Genomic DNA, 26,880 nt, shown 5'->3' with positions numbered 1-26,880 from the left:
ACCCTGCAGGGGTGTCCCAACTTAGCCCATCACAAGCTCTCACGGTCAACGAAGGATATTCCTTCTCCCAGGATGACCCGATCAGACTCGGAATCCCGGTTACAAGACATTTCGACAATGGTAAAACAAGACTAGCAAAGCCACCCGAATGTGCCGACAAATCCCGATAGGAGCTGCACTTATCTCGTTCTCAGGGCACACCGGATAAGCAATCCGTACAACTAAAACCAACCCTCAAGTTTCCCCGAGGTGGCGCTGCAAGGTGCTCTAGTTTGGACCAACACTCAGAGGAGCACTGGCCTGGGGGTTTAAAATAAAGACGACCCTTGAGTCCGCGGAACCCAAGGGAAAAAGGCTTAGGTGGCAAATGGTAAAACCAAGGTTGGGCCTTGCTGGAGGAGTTTTATTCAAGACGAACTGTCAAGGTGTTCCCATTATAATCTGACCACATAAGGAACGCAAAATCAAGGAACATAACACCGGTATGACGGAAACTAAGGCGGCAAGAGTGAAACAAAACACCAGGCATAAGGTCAAGCCTTCCACCCTTTACCAAGTATATAGATGCATTAAAGTAACAAGATATAATAATGATATCCCAATAATATCCATGTTCCAACATGGAACAAACTCCATCTTCACCTGCAACTAGCAACGCTATAAGAGGGGCTGAGCAAGCGGTAACATAGCCAAACAACGGTTTGCTAGGACAGGCGGGTTAGAGGCTTGTCATGGCAATATGAGAGGCATGATATAGCAAGTGGTAGGTATCGCGGCATAGCAATAGAGCGAACAACTAGCAAGCAAAAATAAAAGTGATTTCGAGTGTATGGTCATCTTGCCTGCAAAGTTCTCAGAGTTGACGAAAGCTTGATCCTCGCAAGCGTACTCAACAGGTTCCTCGATCACGTACTAGTCTCCCGGCTCTACCCAAAGCAAGAACACAAGCAAAGGACCAACAATCAATCACGGTGCAATGCGCAAGCAACATGATGCAAAACATGGCATGATATGCGAGATGCAATATGCAATGCATATGCGTGCTCCGGAAGGAAAAGATTGATCAAGGCATCAACTTGGCAAACCAAGTGTGCCGCTGGAAAGATGAGTTGATTTTCGGTCGAAATCGATATAAAGATCACCGGAATCGGATGCACGGTTTGCAAATGGCAAGCAAAACAAGAATGACACAATTCTGCGATTAACAGTACGATGCCATCTGGAATGCAACAAGAAACTAAGCTACTGCACTCCAACATAGCAAGAAGGCACATCGCAGTGATCTACTCAAGATGCTTGACAAAAGATGAACACTGGGCTACGGCTAAATCACACAAGAGCAGGTTCAAACAAGCATGGCAAAAGTGCAAAAGATAATAGCATCACAGACTTAGTGAAAATAACAACATGCCAGGAATTAACATCAGGAAGCAATGTTTAGAGCAAGCTAGCAACATGCTACATGAACATATCATAGCAAAACAAGGCATGTCGTGAATCTACTCAAAGCATAGAACAAAAGTCCCTTACTGACCATAAGCCAAAAAGGATCAGAAGATATGATGGCACCCATGTAAACATAGCAAGTTTCGTTAACAGATTCAGACTTTGCAAAAAACTGGGCATGGCATAAACAGAATTACGAAGGCATCTTTGCGAGCTCGATTCACTCATCACAAAGCCTTGCATGACAAGATAAGCATAGCAATATCAAGAAGACATGTTCAACAAGCTAACCAAGGCAAGAGCAAGTTTATATCATGCATGGATCAACTACAATAACCATGGCAAAATTGATTAACATGTAAACAATCTGCCAGGAACATTTTATAGCAAAAGTAGAGCAAGATCAAGTCATGCTAGGGCACTCCATAATTGCAAACAGGGGCATGGATGGATAGAGCATAACCATATGTCAAAATCATCCTTACTGAACATACTCAAACAAATCATGGATCTCACTGTAGCAACATGAATACATGGCATAAAAAATAACAGTAAAGCAATGACTTAGTGAAATTCTAAGTCTCTGAAATCAGCAATATCACGAGAGCTACTTTGCATGCATGTGCTAGTCACCACAAAGATCACAAAAATACATGGCATACACCCATGTAAAGATGGCATGGCATAGACCAAAACACATGTAGAGCTCATGCCCATAGGCAACACACAACAATTGCAGCAAAAATGGCAAATGCTCATAAACTGATAAGTAACAAGAACTAACATTTTATAGCACTCTTGCATCAACGATTTGGGCATCAAGATGGACTCAAACAAGTATGACACAATGGAATAAAATGAAGAGCACATCATGATGAACATTTCTGTATATCATGCGCATGAAACGGAGCCGCGAGCACAAAGTTACGGCAGGTCAAAGGTAGCACCAGAATATAAGACTTTAGGGACTTAGCAGAATTCTCACCACGGGGAAAATGGACGGAGAGGTTCAGTGGGATGGCGCGGTTCGGGACGGCGTTTGGTTGCCGGACTTGGTGGATCTTGTCCCGATCCGGGGGCGGCAGATCCGGCGACGCTCCGGCGACGGGCGAGGCGGCGGCGCCGGCGGGGTGCGCAGGAGGCGGCGGAGCAGTGCGACGCTGGCGGCGGGAGGCAAGGTGGCGCGCCGGTGGGACCGAGCCGGCGCGGGCGGCAGGGCGAAGGCGGCGGCGCGGCGAGGCGAACGGCGACGAGGTGGAGCTCGCCGGCGGGGAGCGGAGTGGCGGCGCAGGCGCGAGGCGGCGGCGCACGGCGGGCGCGGGCGGCGGACGGAGAGGCGTCGCGAGGCACGGGCCCGGTCGGCGGAGCGGGAGGGCCGGCCTCGGGCCAGGCGGGCCGGCGGCGGTGGAAGGTCCGGGGCGCCACGTGGCGGCCTGTGAGTGGAGGGGAGCGGCGGCGCGGACGTGTCCGGCGCGGTCGGGACGCGTCTGGCGGCGAGGGGGAGCGGGGCTAGGGTTTGGACCCGAAAATTGGAGAGGGGATCACATATTTATACATAGAAGAAGGTGGGAGTGTTCAAATGAGGTGTAGTTTTCGACCACGCGATCGTGATCCTACGGCGGAGGACATGGAAGGGGTTTGGAATGGTTATTGGGCCATTTTGGAGGGGTGTTGGGCTGCAATACACAAGAGGCCTTTACGGTTCCCCGGTTAACCGTTGGAGTATCAAACGGACTCCAAATGGCACGACACTTGACAGGCGGTCTACCGGTGGTGTACCAAGGCCGCTTGGCAAATCTCGGTCCATTCCGAGAAAGTTTAACACCCGCTCACGAAAAGAGACAAAAGGGGGCACCGGGTGCAAGTAGGAGTGTCGTATTGCAAAACGGACAACGGGGAAATGCTCGAATGCATGAGACGAACACGTATGCAAATGCGATGCACATGATGACATGATATGAAAAGCATGACAAGAACAAAATGCAAAACAAAGACAAGAACCCAACCACGAATCTCATAACTTAAAGCCGGAAATGGCAAGAGTCGGAGTACAAATATAGTAAGTTACATCCGGGGTGTTACAACACTCCACCACTATGAAAGGATCTCGTCCCGAGATTTAGGATGGCACCGGAGGGAAAAGGGAGAGGAAGATAAGAGGTAAAACTAAGTTGTTTCTTTGACAAACGAGTGAAACCAAAGAACCTTAAAAGATTAAACCGTTTCAAGAAAAAACTACAATGGAGATAAACGAAGTTGACAATCTCCGTCAGAAAAGGGGAAAAAGGAAGAACAAATTCGGACGGCACTCCGGTTGAAAAGAGATGCAACACTTGGTAAGGCGAAAAGAACTTGAGCAGAGGATACAACACTGGTTAAACAAGATAGGAGCGGTGATGTTGAGTTCAGGTAACTCTTATGTGTGACACCCAATACGTGAGTTGTTCATTTTTCACGCAGGTCAGTGATCAGTGTGTGATTGCGTTGGACGGATACTCTGGAAGTTGGGAGCACAAACTAGAGTAACAAGGAACTTAATTTTGCTCGAGTGTTGACTGTGGTCAAGAAAAAAAGGGACTACAAGTTGCAGGTGGAGTCATATGGAGTCTTTGGAGTAGCAGCGGTTCTCATGGGATAAGCTCAAGTCCAATGTACATGGAAGTTTGACGCATGGACAAATCCAGGGTGGTGGAGTATATTCGCCAAGGTGGAGTTTATTGGAGTTGTGTCGAATATAGTGTACAAGGTAGGTTACAGTTGTACTTGTAGTTGTATTGTGTTTAGATAGGATATGGAGTCGTGTCCTAGTAGGACACTTGTATCCTAGGCCTCTCATATATAGTGGGGCTAGACACACGATATAACCTATGCCAACATAATAGCACCGGAACGCAGGGGAAGTCGGCGGTTTGTGCTAGTGTCCAGGGCGACCGGGTGCGGTATTGTAGCGGTGTCATGGGAAGGAGTGCCCATAGTCAAGCCCCGGGGATGTAGCCATATCGGTGAACCTCGTTAACAAATCTCGGTGCCGTGCTCGTGTGATTGCTTGGTTCTCGGATAATCAATGGTATGCCTTGGATTTATTCTAACAAGAACCACTCTTCCTGCTTGTTGGATGCCATCGAAAGGGTGGACAAAATGGTGGAAGGAGGAGATGGGAAGCGACGGAGTCGTGCGATTCTTGCCCGGCGTTTGGCCTCGTTTAAATATAGGGCGGGAGGGAGGAGCTTGCCCAACGTTGCGTTTAATGATGGCCCGCTCCTGCATGGATGTGTGGCCGGAGTAGGTTTCTCAGCTTTCACTTGTATTCAATGGAGGCATTTGAATGCGGCGAGGAGGCGTGTTCAGCCGGGCGTGCAGTGGACGGCGCTCTAGGCCGGTGTGCCGCTTCAATGGCAGAGGCAGTGAGAGATCACTCCGTCCTGAGCCGCCTTCAATATGGAGCGGCGCGCTCTACAGGGGCATGAATGCGGGCAGCTGGCGATGGGCGGGAAGTGCGCGCAAGAGGTGGGAGGGGTTTTGGTGAGTCAGAACGGTCAGAAGCGGGTGTGGGGGTGGTCACGCAAAGCCCCACACATTTGTCTCTGGTTTGAGGGAGAAAGTACGCCCGGACCACACCGCGGAGCGATACGGGCCCGCGTTGGAGGCTTCCGCTGTTCAGATAGGACGGTCCGAACGGATGTGGGAGATTTGAGAGTCGGCGTTGGAGATGCCTTGAGAACAGAAACAGAGGAAAGCAGGGAAATTGAGGCAGAGGACCTTCATCTTCAATTATTCGGGGTGACTTGCTGGATTCTCCACCCGGGCCCGACAGCATGATATTGATAGAATAACATAACATGGGGGAGGCAAGTGATAAATCCACCTCTAGACTCTAGTCTAGTTCCAATGACCAAATCACAAAATCATCTTAACATTTTTGTTTAGGGTCTGCTCTGCTCCTTGCAGTAGTAGAATTGAGGACCAAACTGCTTACACTACACTACATTGCACCAAAAATGAACTTTTCGTATTTAATATATCAATGTCAATGGTAAAACAAAACAAAAAATAGGCATCATGTCACCACCACCTCTCGTCTCATTCCTCTAATTTATACGTACCAGGTCTGGCCTATCTATGCAACAATTTCCCTTGTCAACTCTACTCTTTCTACTATACATTACATTGCATTCATTCATATACACACAAACACTATATTATATATAAATTAAATAAAGAAGAAGGCCTAACGTTTCTGGAAGTTCAACACCTTGATGGAGTAGCCAAACACAAAGAAGAAGGCGATGATGAATGCAAAGTGCGCCAGCACCACATACCCAAGGAAATCGTGCTTGATGCCCAGGTTGTCCTCCAAGAACTGCTTCACAAACGTGTCGCTCCCGCCGGGGACCTTGAGAGGACTCTTGTTGTCGCCAAACTGCGACGCCACCACGCCGTAGATGGTCCACGACACAGGGTTGGCCCAGTAGTACCACCTCCACCAGATGGGTATCAACTGCAACAACCAAACAATCATCAGTCTTGACCCAACCAACGAATAACGCCAAAATGCGTTGCTTAATTTTGCTTTTCCTTACCGGTCTGACGACGAGGAACCCAGCAAACAGGTTCCAAAGAGGGAGTACAAAGGATATCAGTATGTTTGCGAGCATGGAAGAGGGAGTCAGTGACACCAGCATCATGCCAAACAATGTGAAGTAGTTGAAGCTTGAAACTATGAAGAAGAGGAAATAGAAGAACTTTGCCGCTTTCCACTCATATCCAATCATCGCATAGATGATCGCCGTGTATTCAATCCCCTGCACGATGTTGTACATCACCTCCACACATGTCTGCACCAATGCACAATCCTCAGACTTTGCTCCTTATATTATGAATGAATGAATGGATTCTCAATCAAACTAAACAACAAAATATTACCTGAGCGAATGCATAGGATAACGGAGAGTACATCCCTGCCGCCTTTTCACGGTAGAAAACTGTTCGCTCGATTGACACAACAGGCTGAACCGTGATGCAGTTGGCGGCTCCAAGGAAGAAGACAGCAGCATAAGTGGCTCCAAGTAGATTGAAGAGATCTTGTTGCGAGCCTCTGCAAACGAATCGAACATAAGAAAAGAAAAAAAAAAGGGGGTCCATACAAGCTACTCCTATATAGTTAATCATTCAAAACTACGTACGTAGCAAACAATATATAGCAAAACAGGATCATACATTTTCGTCCCTTTCTGCCAAAACACCGTGCCAAATACAAGGCCATTGATCATGGTCATGAGAAAGCGCATGGCGTTGTGGGGCGGATTCTTCCAATATGATTTGTATTGCTTCCAGAAGTTTGCAATGCATTGGTTGTAGAAATTCTGAGAATACTTGGTAGGGAATGAGAGATCCTCGTAGCCTGGCGGAGGAACGCTTAATTCCTTAATAAGTTGTTGGTTTTCCCTGCTCATATTTAAGAAATAGGAACTCAGTGTGCATATATAGAAAACAACTGCACTCTGTTTCAACAGAATATGTCCTAGTTGTTTTAAAGTTTCAAGAGAATATGTCCTAGTTGTTTTAACGGGAGCAACAATCAGCAGATAAGAATACTGAAAGGTTGGCTACTTACCTATAAAGTTCAGAATTAGCATAAATTTCAGCAAAGTTTACGTTCAGGCGAGCCTCGGCTAAAGGGGAGCTAACTTCCAGCATCCATGTTGCGGGATTATATCCTTGTGTGATCTTTTCAACACCTGGAATTGCCTGCAATATAATGCAATGAAAATCTCATGGGTTAGTAAGCAAGTTATTTGCTGCCCCACCGATCGAAACATGTAAGCTAAGGAAACTCGCCTCAAAATATTCAACTAGTTTATAAGAGTGGCGACCAAGTTCACCAGCATAAATAACTTGTCCTCCTCTTTTCATAAGCAGAAGCTACAAAAGGAACCAATCGTGAGTTTGTTGCATTTCCAAAAACTTGTAACAAAATAATTTGTCCTTTTCTAAAAACAAAATAATATGTAGAGAGAGGTGCATACTTGCATAGTGAGAGAGAGAGAGAGAGAGAGAGAGAGAGTACCTCATCAAAAGACTCGAATATATCAATGCTAGGTTGATGGATAGTGCAAACCACAGTTCGCCCAGTGTTGACTGTATTTCTCACTGCCCGCATTACAATTGCTGCGGCTCTAGCATCAAGTCCAGAAGTTGGCTCATCCATGAATATGATTGAAGGATTTGCTACCAGCTCCACGGCAATTGTCAGTCTCTTTCTTTGTTCGGTCGATAACCCGTCCACTCCAGGGAGGCCAACCATAGCATTACGCAACACATCAAGCTCCACAAGAGTCATGACTTCCTCCACAAACAACTGTTGTGAGGGACAAGGTTAATTTCATTTTCATTAGATTAAATCTTTAATAACACAAAGTTTCAAACATAAAGAGCTTGAAACATACGTGGCTTGAATGTATGTATATACTATATAGTACCTTTCTCGTTTTTTCGTCAACATCTGAGGAAAGACGCAGCCAGGCAGAGTAGAGAATGGATTCATATACAGTAACATTTGGTGAATGGATATCGGTCTGTTCACAGTAGCCACTGATGCGGGCAAAAGTTTCTTGCTTTTTAGGGTAACCAGAGAGGGTGATGCTTCCTTCAATCGACCCACTGGTTTTCCTTCCTGCGAGGACATCCATTAGAGTGGTTTTCCCAGCTCCACTCACACCAACTAATGCTGTCAGAACACCTGGCCTAAAAGCACCACTGATATCAGAGAGCAACTGGAGACGACTTTCGGCGAATCCTTGCTCTCTCATTTCCTGAAACACAAGTTGACAAATTTTATGTTAGACCACATCTGCAGATAATGCTATCATGCATACATGATGAATCTATATATGTCCTAACAGTAACACGATATCTGTGAGTAGAGTAGAAAGACTTACTGCAGGCATGTCCACGTAATAGTTTACATGGTTGAAAGATAGTGCAAGAGGCTGGAAAGGCAGGGTGATTTGTGTCTGAGTTGCTCGATTTGTGGCTTCATCATTAGTACCTACACAACACATATTGCAAGTGAAGATAGTGACAAATTAGCATTATTGTTAGCGGCTTCAAGTGGCATCACAAATACGTAAAGTAGATGGTACAATGACTGTAATATGGATATGTAAGAAAGAACTCACCCATCGGTGTTGAAGTGTTTGTCTCATTCTCATTCTCTTGGTCTGAAACTGTGTTTGAGCCGCTGGGAGCTGGAAAAAAACAGAGCATGTATACTACTGTAAGTACCTTGCTAATTAAGGCGTCAAAGAAGAAGAAGAAGAAGAAGAAGAAGCGGCACTCACGGCTCAAGTGCGTAAGCGCCAGAATGTACAATATATTGAACAAAATAGTGAACCCTAGGATGGCTCCCATGGAAACCCAAAATCCCCAATCTCCAGTAAACAAGCCTTTGGATTTAAGAATAGCCTCGCCCACTGTTGATGCATCGATAGATGCTTCAGTGTTTTTCTGTAGCAAATATGAAAAGGCGCAGCATTAGATTAGTTGATTCCTTGCCATCCAGCTTAGAAGAAAGAAACTAAAAGAAGAACAGGGTAAAAAAGAAGAAAAACTTACGTTGGCCCACCTACTGGAAAGGAATTCATTGACTGATATTGCATTTTGACTGTACATCATAGGAGATGACCAGTAAGCCCAGATCCACCATGGTCGGATGTCACCTGTGTAATTAACAAGAGACAAGGAAGGTTTACTACTTTGATCGTCCATGAAAATGAGATTTTTCATGCCAAACAAGGGTGCTTACCTCTAGGTATGACAAATCCTCCAAATATAAAAATAAGAAGGATCACAAACATGCCAAAGGTGTTGGCCACAACCATTGATTTCAAAACAGCACCAAGAAATCGGAACAAAGCCATTGCCATCTGGTGAGTACCGAAGAAAGCTAAAAGCTGACGAAAGAACCTGCGCGCATGCAATGAGCAAATAGCTAGATCAAGTTACAGATTCAAAACTTACTTTTTTAAGTGAAAAGGTTGATGCATGTATAATATATACCTTGCTGGAGCAGGTGCGAAGCCCATGACATAGTAGGTGAGGACGACCCATACCGCAGACTCCATAAGCGAAACAGGAATTCTTAAGATGATTGTTACCAGCGCAAAGGTCCACGGGGGAAAGAAGAGGAAATCCCTTTGCTTGTAGAAGGTAGGAAGCATTTTAATCGTCAGTTGTAGCTCAGCAAACCCATTGAACAAGACGGTGATCAAACTGAAAGTCAGAGCACCAAAGAATTTGCCGCCGTCGGAGATGTGCCCATATGGCATCTTTGTTCTGAGGAACACAGTCATGGCCATGAGCCCAAGGATGATCAGCTGGGTAACCTTGAAGATGTAGATGAAGGAGTTGCGCTTCATCAACAGCTGCTCTCTGGACAGCACCGTCTTGATCGACTCCCAGCTGGACTGCCCATACTTGTTGGTGGTGAGTGCAGCAGGATGAGTTTTGGACTTGTCAAAAGGGATTTGCAGCTCCTTGAGCATCTGCTGCCCTACGTGGAATGACTTGAAACGTTGGGCAAACTCTGGGACAGACACATGACGATACTGCTGCTGCTCAAGGTACCAGTACTGCTGCTGGTCTTTCTTGGAAGTCACCTCTTGAAGAAAGTCAGCAACCCCTTTCCTTTCAGGGCACCGGAAACCAGCAGCTTCAAAGAATTCCAAGATGTTGTCGCGTGGCCCATGGTACACTATGTACCCTTCTGAGAGCAGAATAATGTCATCAAAGAGGTTGTAGGTCTCTGGCGGTGGTTGTAGGAGGGAGATCATCACGGTCTCATTCATCACATGGACCAGCTGTCTTATGTATTTCACAATCTCAAATGTGCTAGAGCTGTCCAAACCAGTGGAAATTTCATCCATGAACAATGCCCTTGCAGGTCCCGTTAACATCTCCCCTGCCATCGGCAAAAGTAAAAAAAATATTAGTTAAGTAAAGGAAATCCTTTTAACAATGAATGATTGAATGGATGGGGGGTTGAACTTAATCTATGTATTCCTGCACACATACCGGTTGTTACACGCTTCTTTTGCCCGCCAGAAATTCCTCTGATCATCTCATCACCAATGGGCATATCGGCACAAATGTCAAGCCCAAGCACCTGAGATGAGAGTGAGGTGGTTTTTCTTCTTGTTAGACTCAAAAATGTGCCTAGAGAATTTCAAGTAAGTAATTGAGAGAATAGAGAAAAACCTTGAGGGTAAGATCGGTGACAATGTTAGTCTCCTGCCCTTGCACGGCAGTAGCTTTCATGTAAGCATCGATCTCAGGGTCTGGCTTTATGCCAGCTTCGCGCTCCCTGGCAGCGAGCTCAGCGAGCATGTCATATCTGGCACCAATGCCTAAGCAGCGCCTGGAGAAATCGAGCGTCTCTCTTACAGTCATCTCTGCATTGTGGAGATCGTACTGACTAACATACGCGCTGGTCCTCTCGGGGTAGAACTCCTCGAAGGTATGACCACAGTAGGTGATGCTGCCAGATACCTGTTCATTCATGTGGCCATAATATAATGCATGCATGAGTAAAAAGAAATGAATGCTCGCATGAGTGTTGTTGAAGTTGAAAGAAAGAAAGAAAGAAACCTTGAGGGTTTTGTCGAGCTTGCCAGTGAGAGCTCGCATGAGTGTGCTCTTTCCTGAAGATGGAGGTCCAAGCAGAAGGGTCATCCTGAAAACAAAAACACCATGATGAAATAACTAGTTACTACTAGCTAGTAGGCTTGAATGAAAAGAAAAAGGAAGAAGAATTGATGACCACACCTACGTACGTACCTGGATGGTTTGAGGATGCCGTCGACGTTTCGGAGTATGTTGATGGTCTTCTTGTTGGAGGAAGCGAGGCGTCCCACAAGACTCTGCATGCATGCAGGCAGTGGGCATTTCATTTCATGGACGGATCATGTAAGCAAATAAATCATGTTCCTTCCTTTGTGATGCATGATGCGTGGGGTGCATACACGGAGGGACAGACAGACAGACAGAAGCAGTGGGCACAGTACATACTACTTCCTTCATGGAGGGACAGTACAGAAGCAGACAGGCAGACAGACAGAAGCAAATAAACTATGTTTATATACATTCGTATGATGTAGTCCATTTGAAATCGCTAGAAAGACTTATATTTAGGAACGGAGGGAGTGCATACTAGATAGAGAAGAGGATGTGAAAATTTGATTGATACACTCAATTAAGGATATGATAGGTCTTGGTCTTGGTATTGGTGTTGGTCTTGGGTTGGGGTCTAAGAGACATTTGGTCGAACACCTGAGGTGCATCTTCCCTCTCTCTGGACTGAGCAGGACTCACTGACCCAATTCACAGTCACAACCTGGTTGGTGGGACCTTCCCTTCCTTTCCTTTCCTTTGGCCGCCGCCGCCGCCGCCGCGGAGGAGGAGGAATTGGCCTTGGGTGGAGGGCCATCGCCCATCGCCATAGGGAGGGAGGGAGGCAAGGAAGAGCAAGTGAAGAAAGTGAATCTGGATGACGTGGAGGGCCTACGGCCACGGCCCACCAGCTGGGTAAAATAAATATCCCTGACCAGAGCAGAGCCACCCTCCTTTCTCTCTCTCTCTAAAAAAAGCAGAGCAGAGCCACCCTCCTCTCTCTCAAAAAAAAGCAGAGCAGAGCCAGAGGTGAAAACAAACTGTAAAAAACACATACAGGAAACTAGAGTGTTTTATAGATAAAGAAAGAGAGAGAGAGAGAGATGATGGAAATAAATTTGGAGTACGTCCGTAAAGAAAGAAATACAAGAGTGTTTATAGATAACTAAAGTAGTGATGTAAATATTAGTATACAGAGGGAGTAGCTAGAATATAAGATGATGGGAAATTTGTCCACAAAAGAAAAAAGAAAGGACATGCATAGAACTTACCTGTAGGAAGTTAGTGGCCGAGTTCCAGAGCGTGGGGAGGGCGCTGGTGCCGACGAAGGCGTCCACCTCCACCGACAAGCCCTGGTACCTCACCTCGATCGCCGGCAGGTCGATGCCCACCCGGTCCACCCGGTCACGGAGGCGTCGGAGGAAGCGCTCGCTGTCGTCCTGGAACACCCTCTCCAAGAGGGCCCGCCCGGCCTCGCCGCTGGCCAGCTGCTCGATGTCCACCAGCCCCTGTAGCTCATCACCGTCGGCGCCTCCAGCTCCAGCTCCAGCGTGATTCAGGAGGACCGCGCGGCGCATGCGGTCGTAGGTGGGCAGCTTCTCCAGGGCTGCCCATCGGAGGTTCTCCTCGTCGTCATCGTGGCCCTGCTGCGACGCGGCTCGGCCGAAGGGGTCGTCGGCGCCGGCAGGCTGGCGGAAGGAGTGGGAGATGGAGCCTGTGCCCCCGGAGCGGCGCGAGCCGTAGGAGGAGCCCATGCTGCGGCGGCTGCCGGAGAGCGTGCCCAGCTGTATCTGTATCCCCGGGCCAGGAGGATCCATGGCTGCCTGCCTCTGTGCCAAGCCAAGCTTGATCGCTAGCTAGCTCTGTCTCTGGTCTCTGAAGAGACGAGAGAGTGGTGGAGGAAAGGAAGGAAGACGTTGGCGTTGGGAATGGGAATGGGAATGGGCGATCCTCACTCCATGTGCACGCCCGATTTTGTTCCTTGCCTTGCTTTGCCTTGTGGTAGCAGATGAGATGCAAATATCATACATATATAGATAGAACATACAAGGCAAGGCAGGGAAGGGAACTACTCCAGAAGAAGAAGAAGAAGAAGAAGGCCGGTGCATGCATGCATGTGGGAAACGATTCCATTCATGCTCAGCAGCCTGCCTGCCTCATTATCTTTATTATTATTATTATTATATTGTTTCTAGCATAACGAACCAACCAAACGTAATTTGACTGACTGACTGACGTTGATGGATGGATGGATGGGATGGACCGTTTGATCCCATCCATCCATTGCTCTTCAACGCGGACCTCAAGCAGCCTGTCCGAGGTCTTTTCAATTACGCGCTCCGTATGTGTTGTGCCATTCAATACAGGCCTATAAAGATAGAGCTATATTAAAAATTTAAGACGGGCGAGTCTATGCTTTAACATGTACATAGGCCTTGTTTTTGCTCACTACATAGCATATTACTCATGAAATTGCTTTGGGTTGGGCGTGCCAAGGCATAGTGTAGCTTCGCCGGTACGGGCCTGTATTGGTCCACCGAGCGGTTCGGACGTGCTTTTTCCCGCAAGCCGATGACAAACTAGAGAGGCTTTGCTTCCCGCCCGTATTCCTGCTGCTGTAGAGAGGCCGCTCCGCATTGCCGACCCAGGGCAGACGCGGCCTCTCACTAGCAGCGGCTGAACACGCCTCCTCGCAACATCCAAACGGATCAAGTCTACCTGCCTTCCGTCCTTTAAACCCATGCGTGTGTCGAGAAACCTACTCCGGTCACACATCCGTCATCATTGAGGAGAAGTAGGACATGGGAGGCCGCCGCCGCTCAGGTCCCATGAAGGCCACCACCGAGGCCACGCCAGCGTACACAACCGGTGTCTTGCCTGGTCGCAGTCCACCGTCGTCCCCCGCAGCCCCAACAACGAACCCTGATCCATGCAGCTTAGGGCACCCTTCCCCTCTAGCTAAAGCATTAGCCGGCGGTTTCACTTTGATGAGCTACACTGACAAACATGGGGAAGCGAGCGAGCCACCTTTTTGTGTTGAAGCATATACCTCTAGGGCTCACGACAGTCCGATGAGTGAGCTGCCGAACATGGAAAAGACGGCCGGCCGTAGACTAGTCAAGGGTATCCGTGTCGTCGAAATGGATATCTGCCGGCGCCGGTTGTAGACTAGTTTTACTTTAGTCCGGTATCATTTTGAAGTTAAAAATGTCTAAAATGTATGAATTTAGCCCGGTTTTATGTGAAATCTGTTGCGTTTACATGAATTTTCATTCGGTTAGTTCAAACGATGGTTGAAATGTATCTGTGTGCATGACTGGTCAAGGCCGCCATCTGTGTCAGTGTGTGTATGACTAGTCGGCGGTCACATGATCCATGAAAAGAAAAGAGCGAGGGAGTTTGGCAAGTCAAACTTTGCTTGCTTGCTTGGCGCCTTTCCTGCTGCAAGTAACACAGCAGGCTGACCACATTTTACAATTAGTAGTAATAACTTAACAATAATACTAGTAGTAATCACACGCACGCACGGACGCAAGCGACCGCTCCCTCGCTGTATAGCATATGGAGATGGAGATGGTGCAGAATTAATAATCCACTCCCGTCCGGCTCCGGCTCCTCTAGACAAGACACGGGAATGGACTGGAGTAGAAGAAGAAGAAGAGACAAAAGCTGGGCTAACTTGCGGAAATCAGAGCATATGCTGCTTCCAACTCTACTCTACATTTCATTTCACTCGCACCCAACCCAGCCTAATCCAGTCCATCCATCCATATCCATATATATAGCTCTGCTCTTCATGTGTCTTTGTGTCTTACCTCTATATGCATATGCAGTTTTTTTTTTTTTTGGAAAAGGGGTGATATGCATATGCAGTTGACGCAGGCTGAAAACGACAGATCCACTACCTTTTCCTTATAAATACTCCCTCCGTCCGAAAATACTTGTCTTTAAAATGGTTGTATCTAGACTTATTTTAGTTATAAATACATTCATTTTATCCATTTTCAAGACAAGTATTTCCAGACTAGCTACAACAGGTTTATCCCTTAATTAATTTTCTCCAACTATGTATGTATGATCTTTCTGTGCAGGTTTTCTCTTGAATGTTACGGTGCATATGCATTACTTGCGGCCAGGATTGATTGATTAGTTGTTTTGGTTTAGGGCTTCTTCTCTCTTTCTTTCTTTCTTTCTTTCTTTCTTTGTGCACAAGCAACATCAAATATATAGTAGTACTGTAGTACAACATGCATGCATGCATAGAAGCATTCCGTTCCATTGAGTTGAATTGAAATGTTGATCCGGCTGGCTAGCTAGCTAGGTCGTCTCGTCCGTATATATATAAGCAATATAAGGACGCAGGCATCATGCCATACGTAGCTACTACAGCACTCCTTCTAGAAGATCCTAACTAATTACTAGTTAATCAAGGTTTACTATATATATATATATATATATATATATATATAGTATGGGCGGGGTACTCAAACTCAATTCCACTCACCTCAATAATTCCTATGACGCTATGCCCGGCCTACTGCTACCTGCAGTAGGTATATAATCCTTGTTATAATTACGAGAGGAGAGGAGAGGAGAGAAAAAGGATCGATGATTTGCTCACAACAAACGACAACAGCACAAACAGTGCATTCTTACCCTGATTTCAACCCTTAAATTCCATCGCGTTAATTGGTTTTCTCAAAGAAACATAGTACTAAAATTTCCTTTTTCTTCCAAATTACTTCTCCCATCCAACCAAGAGACGACCAATTCCATTACGAAAAGACCGGCGGCTGACGCTCCTGGGAAGAAACAATTCAACGTTATCTTCTCTCTTCTTTTTTTGCGAATGAGATTCAACATCTCCATTTTTTTTGCGGGCAAAATGAGATTCAACATCTCGTACTAGCTAATACAGTTCATTTCATTTTGCAACACAAGGAAAAACCGTAATAATGCATACTACTACACAATGTGCGTGCACGTGCGTACCGTGTATCGAATCCATTAAAATATTTTTTATCATAACATACTGCCAGATGCTGATGTGGCGTTGCATATTCATTTACTTATTTATTGTACAAACGTACTAGTTGTAGATTTGATTATAGTACCGTATAATATCATCAGTATCAACTAATAACAAACGTATATATGTGATTGATGGACTCATGGGCGACAGCCAGTTGTATATATGTAGAAATTCTATCTCTTGTTTGAAATCAATTCATTGATACGGACGGGATCTTGTGCACGTATGTACATACCTTGGTGCGCACGCAGATGAATGATGATGGTGTATGCGTGCATGATTGGGTTGGGCCGATGCTTCTTCTTCGACTATACTATGTATTTATTTATTTACATACGACCAACTAGTTGATTGAACTGAACAATTCCGTTACATGCATTGAGTTGAATTGAAATGTCGTCAAGTGCATCCATATATCATCATATAGTAATATGTGCTCATGCATCATGGCATACGCATATGGATCCTACCTTCTTCTTCTTCTTCTTCTTCTAGAAGGAGATGCTTGGCCAGGGAATGAGAATGATGATGAGATGGACATGTTATTAGCAGCCAGCCGGTCAAAAATGCACCCTCCATCCCGTAATATAAGAGCGTTTTTTACACTACACTAGTGCTCTCGTATTATGGGACGGGTGGAGTATATCTGTGGTTAACGATGGATGGATGAAGTTGGATCAAACTCAAATTCAAATCGGCCGGACTATGTAGTATGCATGTGGACTAATCAACCACGTCCTAGCATGGCTATACGCACGTAATACTCCCTAAGAAAGGTATATAGTGTAAGTGCATCTCTAACAGATCCCCTAAAACCTATATTTAAGAACCAAAGTGGGTTTTAGGGAGTTATAAGCACTAGCTAGCAGATCCCCTATAACCAACTTTACTAAAAAAAATGAATGATACCCACTCCTTGAAAACTATCCCCAGATGACTATATTTGGTCCAGTCCTGGCCATTGGACCAAGAATAGAGTAGGGAGACGGGAGTGAAGCCCCCTGTGTGCCACGCCGCCGCAACCATAAACCCGTGTTGCCGGCTGTTCGCCGCCCCTGTGATTGGGAAAATGAAATACCCCACCGCCCCGCTACTCGTGTGACCTTGCCGATGGGACCGCCCCTGCTACTTTGGTGACCCGTGCCGAGGTCGCCAAGGGTTTGGTGGGCGGCCGATGTGGTGGAGCGGTAGCACCGGCGAGAGAGGAAGTGGATGCAGAGAAGAAGGAAAGGATGGAGATGTGGGGTCTGAAAAGGGTTTTGGTTGTCGGAGTTTGGCTGTTGTTCGGATTCCCACAAAACCCTTCATAATTTGCTTTTGGTTTGTGGAGAAAAGGACATCCATACCGATCGGCACACGGATACAGGATCATATTAGATGGCAAAACACGTCCAGACCATGAGGTTTGGACATATGCGGGCGGTTTGAGATTCCACTTTGGAGATGCCCTTAATTAGATGAGCAGCAGCAAGGAATAGGATACATCGTCCCAGCACGAGAGTAGTACATACTACTCCCTCTGTTTCGAATTACTTGTCGCAGATATGAATGTATTTAGATGTATTTTAATTTTAGATACATCCATTTTTGCGACGGGTAATTTGAAACGGAGGGAGTACAAGTTAGTAGTAGGATATGGACTGCAGTGCATCCATCTAATTCTAATCTACACGTTGGTCTGGATGATGAATGATGGATGATGGATGGAGTACACCATGGATCCAACATTCACGTCGTGAAACGTCTCACGCGGTGACTCACGGCGTGCACTTGCACTTGAGGAGGGATGTGACAAAACAAGAGTCGTGAATTGAATTCAACATTCTCTAGTGGAACTAGCATTCATTCATTCATCCTCTTCTTCTTCTTCTTCTTATGGAAGAAATGCACGCACGAGGGAGCTGAGTGCTCTCCACAAGTCAAGTCGTCTCGTCGGACCAAAACACACTCACGCACTCTCAGGCAGGAAGGCATCTTGACATGATGTAAGGCCATCCATTCATTCAATTCATTCATTTTTCCCTCCTTATTACTCCATTTTATGTGGAGCTGGACAATACATACACCATGGATGGACTAATCAACGTGCGTTCAGTGACGTACGGTCCATTCAAACCATTGACGGTTCCTTACTTCCTTGAGTTGGACTAGCACTAGCACTAGCAGTCTTCATTATCAGCTCACTCCTAATTAGTACTAGTAAAATCTAATCCATTCATTTCTGATCCACTACTACCATAATACTGTATCACCACACAATCAGCTTCCTTCCTTCCTTCCTTCCTTCCTTCTAGATAGCACATGGCAAGACTTTCTTTGAATCAAGACTTTACAAACGTACGACTTTCTAGTATTAAACACCGGCTGCCCCTGACTGCTGATATGACATGAGGATGATCGAGTCTACCTCAACAAGCACCTGCTTCATGGCTTCCTCATCCATCTCGGCGATGGTGAGGCGACGCTGCCGTCTTCGATTGTCACGACGATCCTCGTCGATGAAAAGCCGTGGGAGAGGCGTGAGATCCTGCGTCCGCTAGCTCATCGACACGTCGGGAAAATTTATCTACCGACGAGGCCGCCGGAGGCGCCACGCCGCCGCGTCGTACGAGCGGGCCGCCTCCTCTATGGTGTCAAAGGTGTCACGACCAAGGCGTTTCTCGCCAAACCAGATCTCCAAGGAGAAGGCGCTGGAGCGGCGCTCGCGAACTCTGCAAAAATCCGGAGCGCCCAGGCGGCGCATCGATATGATGGCGCAGAAGCGGCGAGACTAGTGAGTGGGGGCGAGTCGAGTGGTGGGCGGACATAGTGTGGAGGGAACGCCTTCTTAATAATGCGCGCCGAACACAGCGCGCCAAAACCAGCGCACGCGCTAGGCCGATTTTCCCCCGCACGTGCGATCCTTTCTCGCGCGCTGGAGCGCTAAAACTAGGGCGACGACATGGCCGCTTGTATGATCTATGGCCATGGGCCTTTTTTAAAAATTGTGCGCGGACATGAAATGGATTGGCGTGTTAGGCGCACTGCCGACCTAAATCTAAAAGAGGGCCGATGCCGGGCGAGCGGCCGACCAAACAGACAAAAGGCGGACAAAAGCATCGTCCGTTTGGATTGCCCTGTTGGAGTTGCTCTAACGGCAATGACATAATAAATGTACTTAGATATACTTGAAAAACGGATTTTTAACGGAGAATCAATCCAACAATATTTCCATCCATGTGTACAACGTGCGCACCGTCCAATCCATTTATTCCTCTACTACTATGCTTTTATATGTAAACTATGCTTTTATATGTAAACAACTAACTAATTAATTAATTAATGCTGGCATTGTCAGGAGTTCGTACTACGTACTGATCTGATTTGATTCCCGTCCTTAATGAAGCAACTAGTACAGCAGCACGATTGATTGGCAAGCACATGGAATGCATCTTCTCTGTGTTTCGTTTATATATAAATAAAAGCAGAGCAGGCAACATCCATCATCGCATACGTGTCCTACCTGTTTCTAGAAGACAATGAGATCCACAACTAATCATTTAATGCATCTACAGCTACTCGTTATTTTTTTCCTTTGAAAAAAAGACACGTTTATTAGTTTAAAATATAGTGTCCAGCGGGTTTGAGTCAAAATGAGAATGCATATAAACATTTTATCATTATATAAGGAAATATAAATAACAACTTTATTATTGCCTCTAGGGCATATTTCCTTCATTTAATCTGTCAAAACTGATTTTTTACCTCTTAAATATGACTTTTGAGGGATCTGCTAGAGATGCTCTTAGACTAGTCACAGTGTAGAGTAACTTACATCAGTAATATACACGCTATTCTAGACTATGTTACTACTACCTCACACTGGATAGTAACATAGGTGTAGTGTCATGCAAAGCTTCATTTATTAGGCTATACAGACTCATTTTGTGTTTGAATGTGTGATGTTACTCATAGAACGAGTAACTAGCTAAGTTACTTAATTTATCTCTCTCCTCATTAACTCATTGCCACATAGATAAATTTACCGACTTGGACTTGATGTTACTCTTAGCCCTTTTCCTTACTCTCTCTATCTCTTTCCTCCCATATAATGTTTTCTTTATCTCGGACAACGCGTAGAGCAAAAGTTTTGTGTAAGTGGGCTTATAGCCTAGTATTATACTTGTCCTAACCATTTGCCTTGGTTGAGAGGATTTTTTAGTTGAGCCCTTCAAACCGAAAGGAATGTGTTAGTAACATTTGGTTGAGATCGTGGGTGAAAGATGCAAGTAGTCGTATGAAGGTGCCGCTCTTTAGATCGCCACAGCTAGGGACTCACTTAATTGGTATTAGGACCGAGGGATGATGGAGGTGACGGCCCTTGCAGCGTGCGGTGCTCACTAGGAGTGTGCCTGACCGGTGTGGGACCCAATCCAGATAGTGGCTTGGAGGGCACACCTGGCTTTAGATGTTAGGCTTTAGTGTGATGTCTGTTTGATATTAGGCCCGGACATTCGGCACGCCTTCATTAAGGAAATAGGAGTAGCAACGGTGTTGCCAAGATGATGGCTTCAGACTTATTGATATATCATCTTGTATGGTTTTTATGAATAATTAGTAATATGGCTGCATGCATCGTCCAGATGCAGAAGCCGAAGGTACATCCTCCTTTTCTAAAAGAAAGAACTTAATTGGTACTCCCAAATTCTTTTCATTGTCGCTGAAGATCCATGCGTTGCAGCCACAGCCATGATGCTAGCAAAGCCGGCCGCGTCTAGCCACTTGAGGTTCACACACACCTATATTGAATCCCAAGCCACGGACCAGTTGCCACCTCTAGCTTCACATCAACCATCGTGAAAATGGGGAAAATATCTGGTGCACCGGTGTTTGTAGTGCTACCGGTGCATCGAACTTAAGTTGCACATTTTAAATGCGTGAAAAATTCTGAAAAAAATGTAGCACATTCACACAACATTAACGTAGATTGTCATAAAATTTCAAGTAAATATTCGAAGCATAGCTCCTAAAACAAAAATGATAAATTCAACATTGAATAGTACATAACATAAATTGGGCTTCAGATTTGGCCCGTTATCACACTGATGTCAATTTTGTCATTTTTGTATCTCAAAAAATATTTCATATTTTGATATGAAATTTTGTGGAGACATACATTGTTGTTGTGTCAATGTGCTAGATATTTTTCAGATTTTTTGAAATGTTGCATGGCATCCGGTGCACCGGTAGCACCACAAGTGTGGGTGCACCGGATACGTTCCCCGTGAAAATGCATGATAAATGTGGCAACAGACAAAACATGAAGATAACTTGCGGAAAGAGAGGATATGCCCCTCTTTGAATAATTTTATTTGATTTGATTCCAGAGACGTCAAACATCGATCGATTACTTGTTAATTACTAACTGACTAGTTAACAATATACGGATGAATGGGTGACGACAGCAAGACTGACCTGCTCTCTCTCTCTCTCTCTCTCTCTCTCTCTCTATATATATATATATATATATATATATATATATATATATAATGTATGTGCATCTCGGCGGCGGCTGTTGGAAAATGATGGAACAGCTACCCTTTCAATTCCAATCCAGGGTACTCCTACTAGTACTAGCTAGTAATTAAAAATACTCCCTATCGTCTTGCAAGCTAAAACCAAAATGATCTTATATTATGAGAAGTTGGGGTAGATAAATATCTCTGATCAAGGCCACGAATGAACTAGTTAGTAACTGTTGAACAAATTAAAAGTAGTCGATGGATCTCCTCATATATTATATTGTAGGGAAGTATATATATTTTCTCTGGTTTGAATTGAATTGAGTTTTGGGCTGGTTGAATTGACACCAGACAATCCATCAATCCATCCGGCAGCATTTACCTACCCCCTCATATATTATATTGTAGGCATCAATCAATCCTCAGATGGATGGATTGTAGCGACAACAACACAAGACAACACAAGAGTTGTTTTTTAGAAGCAAAAACACTAAGCGTGGGGTCCGGCCGGCAGCAACACACAAAACATGAAGATAACTTGCGGAAAGAGAGCTCCTCTTTGAATATACTAATAAGCGTGCACGTGCAAATGCACGTCTCAACTAATATACAAATATATATGTAAGAATAATATGCATATAAAGATAGTTTGATTGCACCAGAAAATATTACAAATCAAGAAAAGACAAACAAGCCTGCCTTTGCATATATAGCCTTTTTTTTATTTAGAGATAGAAGACTATAGGAGATCCAGAGCAGCGTGCAATTCTCTGCAGCCGGTCGAGCTTCATATGAAGCACCAGAGTGACACCTTGTTTCAGTAGAAGCTCCTGTATGCCCCGCGAAACTGTTTTCTCCACCAGGATGACATCTGGAGCACATTTCTCCATCACTTCGCTGATATCAGGTCCGGCTTGGAGAAATTGGCAATAATGTATCAAAATTGGCAATCAGGATGCTAGCCAGAGCCTCAAAATCATGCTCGAACAATATATATGTAAAATATGTAGATACAAATGTCGTGCTGGGGGTAATCTTCTTTCTTTGGGGTTATTCACTCCTGACAGAGGAAAAGAGCAATATTCCAGTACTTACTACATCGATGCATGTACATTTATATAACAAAGTTTCTCTACCAATGAAATTAAATATTAACCATAATTCTTAAATAAGAAAACAAAGTCCCCTGCACGCAAGCAGGGACAAATCTGAAAAATTAACCTTCTCCTATAAAAAAGAACTGAACAGAGGAATCAATAGAAGCCTGGGCTTTCTAAAAAATAATGTCATCACAAAGAAGCCAATGAGGACTAGAATAGGTAAAATGCTGCAGATCTTGTAGTGCTGAGAAATTATAATAGCCATACACAATGCTTGAACTCTTGTGCATCTCCCCACCACATGATGTACATCTTCATTAGTCGCAACACAGACCGTCAGGTCTTGTCAGTCTAATACAGTAATTAGAAGCACCATATCACACTGAAACTTCCATCTACACTCCAGCAATATGAATTCAAAAATTCTAAACTTCCCCAAGGAGTCATGTGTGCAACTGCTCTGTATAGTGCAAACTGGACATAAGATAAGATGAACCTTTTAAATATGTATGTAGAGGTAGATTTAAAAAATGCTGGACTGACAAGAGCGAAAGTACAAATTTGCATATAAAAAAACAACCTGGCAGTGCTGCTAGAGCAAATAATAGGTGTTACTGAGACAAGCGTTCGTCATAACAGGATAGTTAATGATTAATTCATGAATGATAATCATGTAGGATGGAGCATGTGTGATCACAACAAAGGTTTTCAACCATGAATAAATGAGACTGCTAGGTACACCAACAAATAGTTAAGAGCTAACTTTGAACAATAAAATGTTTCGCAACGCAACTTACAGAAGATGGCTTCTGTATCCTTCCAACAGAATGTGTACTGGAAAATCTGCATTTAGAAACATATGATGTTAGTTCTAAGAAACATTATAAATACACGCCCAATAGTAGAAATCCACAACAATATTTATGGATGACAAACTTGCTTCATCCCTTCAAGACATCTCTATACACAATGTTTTTGGTGCTTTTACCAGTTTGATCTATTTCTTTATTTGGCTTTGCCAGAACCCGAGTTGTCTGCCTTGAAACACCCCTTGACAGTGCAACATAAAGCTGACCGTGAGAGAATACAGGCTCCGGAAGGTAAATGCCAACAGTTGGGATGGTTTGCCCCTGGGCTTTGTTTATGGTCATTGCAAAACTCAGACGAATAGGGAATTGCTTCCTCTTCAATTTGAAAGGAAGTGAAATATCCTCCGAGGGTGCCATCGGGATCCTAGGGATGAACACTCTCTTTCCAGCATGTCCACCAACAATCTCCGCGTCGATTGCGTTATTTTGGAAAGCTCTAATCATCAATCTCGTTCCATTGCAAAGTCCATTATTAGGATCGAGATTTCGGAGCAGAATGACAGGACAATTAACTTTAACTTTCAAAATATGGGGAGGCAAGCCATTTGGAGTGAGGTTGTTCAGATAGTCAATTGGTAGTTATTGCGTGTATCATCATCGACATAATCAAAGCTATAGTATACCTTTTCTTGGCCGGGAAATCTGTCAATCATCTTTCCATTTAGGTTGTCCACGTGCTCATTCTTGGTAGAAAGAATAGCACATGTGCTCATGTAGGCACCGGATGATGCGTTCTCATGAAGAGATGGGAACACGTGTTCAATAAGCTTCATGACTGGTGCGTCACCAGGTGTGTAACCTATCACAATGTCATCAGGCAGACGCACATAATCATCACCGATCGTCTCCTCCGTTCCATTGCCAATTCTCAAGAGGTATTTGGAGAACCACGGGTCAGTCTGTGCTCTCATATTACGCGTGAGGCATACTTGTCTAATTCTCTCCCATAGATATGATCTTTGCAGCGTGACGTCAGTGATTTGTGCTCTTGTCCCACGCGGGACCACGTGAAGGACCTGCCTAAAATCCCCTCCAAACACCACAACCTTCCCCCCAAATGGCATAACACATCCCATGATATCCTGTAGTGACCTATCAAGTGCCTCAACTGCTCGACGCTTTGTCATGGCAACCTCATCCCAGATTATGAGAGATGCTCTCCGAAGCAACTCCGCAGTACCACTCTGCTTGGTGAAGCTGCAGATGCTATTATCCATGAGCTTAACCGGAATTTTGAACCTGGAGTGGGCGGTACATCCACCGGGCCTGATTGATGCGGCTATTCCGGATGTCGCGGTTGCAATAGCTATTTTACCCAATGAATGCACTTTAGCAAGAAGCGCCTTGTAGAGATAAGTCTTACCCGTGCCACTAGGACCATCAACAAAGAAAACCTGTTTCCTATTGTTCACCACGTGATCCAAGATTTCCTCAAACCCAGCCCTCTGCTCAATGTTCAGGGATGTATACATATCTAAATGCTCTTGATCCACACCGACCGACAACTCCTCTCGAACCTCCCTTAGGAGGTCGCCGGAACCATCACCGGTCTCAACCAGCTTCGGGAGGCCATAGCTTTTAATACCTTTGCCCATCGAATGCACCAAATCCCGGATGTCTCTAAGGACCATCTGTTCCAGCGCAGCCTGGTTGGACTGGGTACGACGGTAATCCTCAGACATTGACTCCAGGTGCTTCTCCCACAATGCACGGATGTTGGTCGCCTCATAGAACACATGAATAGTTGCAAAAAGCCTTCTTAGAGTACATGGCATCTGGAAAGTAGCAGACTCAGTCAAGCAGTCGTCAAGAGATTTGTCAGTCTCTATTAGGCCCATGAGCTCACACGCTTCCCTGAAAGTCGAGCAGAGCATTCCATTTACAGTTCTCAAATCCTCATATGAAGTGGCACCACTTCTATGATTCAGAAGCACTTTCAAAAAGTACCTCTCACCATCAGCAGCGTGTGCATAAACAATCCTTCCAACTTGCCCGTGCCCCCTTTGGCTTCTTTTCTGCCACTTTTTCTCACCCTTAATCCATCGAAAGAATTCTGGGAACTCTTTATACAAGAAGTTTCGTGCATAATGGTCCACCTCATTCATCCTAAAGTATTCCGTGAGCATGGTTTGGGAAGAGGACGGTCGGTTCATAACATCCTCCAGGTTATCAGTACCGTTGAATGCAACAGTATGCATGTTTGGCAAATGCAGCTGTAGTTGCAACACAGCAGGAGAGACACCAAACATACGGAAAGCACATACCCTGTACATAGACTCTGGGGGTGTTACAAACCTTGCATCCCTGTATTGCCGAATCTCATTTATCACAACACCATCATTTGCCGCCGGGTCAACTGAGAAGGAAGCACGGTCATGCCCCTTGTATATGTACTTGTACAAATATTTGACTGATTTTATGCTCGAGCAAGCTTCAACATTAATGTGAAAATTATATCTCATAAGCAGTCCGGGGTTGTATGGGACAACCCATCTGTTGTCCAACACTGCATTCCTAACTTTAACTCGGCGGCCATCATCTCGTCTCCTATATATAGGGTATGAGTCCTTTCCTTGTTGTGTTGCAGGGCAAAACTGTCGAGGGTAACGAAAACGACAATTTCCATCTATCATGCAAGGACAACTCTTCTGGAGAGTACCACATGGGCCGTGGAGCATATGCTTGATAACCAGTCCATGCAACACATGGTACTTGTCACGGCTAGGGATCTCTGCCGAGATTACCATATCATAGGCGTCTGGATTTGTCAGCTTACTATATGAGGCCATGATCAGAAGGAAGTGCTCATGCGGCAGACCCCTTTTTTGGAACTCGGTAACATGAGCATACGCCGCAACCGGACCAAAGTACTTCTTTTTTATCATAAGATCTTTCAGACTCCGCATCTTGGCCCTATATACTTTGGCCACCAGGTCAGGACAGTCTTGTGGTGTTTGTCCGGGTGCAATTCTGGAAGTTATCTCCTCCCAGTAAGGGTTGAAAGTCATAGTGATTAAGTAACCAGGCTTCCCGTATCTCTGAACAACGGCTATCACATCAAGGAATCTTCGCTGCATGTCTCGATCACCTCCCAGAAAAGTCCGAGGGAGCACGATTATGTTTCCAATCTGAGCAGCACACGTCTCTCCAGAAGCAATGGTGTCAACAACACCCTATGAAACAAATGAATAAGGCTCATAATTGGTTCTTGCTTTTAGAATACAAGCATGCCGATAACCAACAAGACTATACATTAGGCTCATATT

General features: G+C 45.1%; 2 protein-coding genes across 3 annotated transcripts; both read right to left on the bottom strand.

Annotated features, from left to right (window-relative positions):
- Positions 1-5,508: 5,508 nt before the first annotated feature.
- On the bottom strand, positions 5,509-13,205 carry LOC125553274 (ABC transporter G family member 48). 2 transcript variants are annotated; one of them, XM_048717083.2, is made up of 19 exons: positions 12,384-13,204; positions 11,281-11,363; positions 11,092-11,176; positions 10,702-10,992; positions 10,519-10,609; positions 9,505-10,405; positions 9,251-9,411; positions 9,061-9,164; positions 8,787-8,952; positions 8,625-8,693; positions 8,385-8,494; positions 7,926-8,258; positions 7,514-7,804; positions 7,285-7,368; positions 7,061-7,194; positions 6,664-6,891; positions 6,370-6,541; positions 6,027-6,281; positions 5,509-5,944 (listed from the first exon to the last, which is right to left on the bottom strand). In XM_048717083.2, the coding sequence occupies exons 1-19, from the start codon at positions 12,927-12,929 to the stop codon at positions 5,675-5,677; spliced, it is 4,374 nt and encodes a 1,457-aa protein (XP_048573040.2). In that variant the 5' UTR covers positions 12,930-13,204; the 3' UTR covers positions 5,509-5,674. The 2 variants fall into 2 exon arrangements, with proteins under 2 accessions (XP_048573040.2, XP_087375500.1); XM_087519374.1 differs by having other exon boundaries at positions 10,702-11,176; positions 12,384-13,205.
- Positions 13,206-22,370: 9,165 nt separating this feature from the next.
- Positions 22,371-25,389, bottom strand: LOC147977501 (uncharacterized). The gene is made up of 3 exons (XM_087521183.1): positions 24,238-25,389; positions 23,543-23,588; positions 22,371-22,558 (listed from the first exon to the last, which is right to left on the bottom strand). The coding sequence occupies exons 1-3, from the start codon at positions 25,387-25,389 to the stop codon at positions 22,371-22,373; spliced, it is 1,386 nt and encodes a 461-aa protein (XP_087377309.1).
- Between the last annotated feature and the right edge of the window lie 1,491 nt (positions 25,390-26,880).

The sequence above is a fragment of the Triticum urartu genome, chromosome 4A, assembly GCF_056163025.1.
Source record: "Triticum urartu cultivar PI428250 chromosome 4A, HENAU_Tu73, whole genome shotgun sequence".
NCBI classification, from domain to species: Eukaryota; Viridiplantae; Streptophyta; class Magnoliopsida; order Poales; family Poaceae; genus Triticum; species Triticum urartu.
The sequence above is the reverse complement of the archived record's forward strand: the minus strand, read 5'-3'. Positions and strand labels throughout refer to the sequence as shown.

What these genes read in the sequence shown, in the direction of transcription:
- LOC125553274 (XM_087519374.1), bottom strand. Translation starts at nt 12,929, where the DNA reads ATGGATCCTCCTGGCCCGGGGATACAGATACAGCTGGGCACGCTCTCC. An exon ending in TTGACGAAAAAACGAGAAAG is followed by an intron (nt 7,805 to 7,925) that starts GTACTATATAGT and finishes CCCTCACAACAG; the next exon opens with TTGTTTGTGGAGGAAGTCAT. An exon ending in GGTTCCTCGTCGTCAGACCG is followed by an intron (nt 5,945 to 6,026) that starts GTAAGGAAAAGC and finishes TGGTTGTTGCAG; the next exon opens with TTGATACCCATCTGGTGGAG.
- LOC147977501 (XM_087521183.1), bottom strand. Translation starts at nt 25,389, where the DNA reads ATGCCATGTACTCTAAGAAGGCTTTTTGCAACTATTCATGTGTTCTAT. An exon ending in GATTTCCCGGCCAAGAAAAG is followed by an intron (nt 23,589 to 24,237) that starts GTATACTATAGC and finishes TTCTAAATGCAG; the next exon opens with ATTTTCCAGTACACATTCTG. An exon ending in GGATACAGAAGCCATCTTCT is followed by an intron (nt 22,559 to 23,542) that starts GTAAGTTGCGTT and finishes AATTTCTCCAAG; the next exon opens with CCGGACCTGATATCAGCGAA.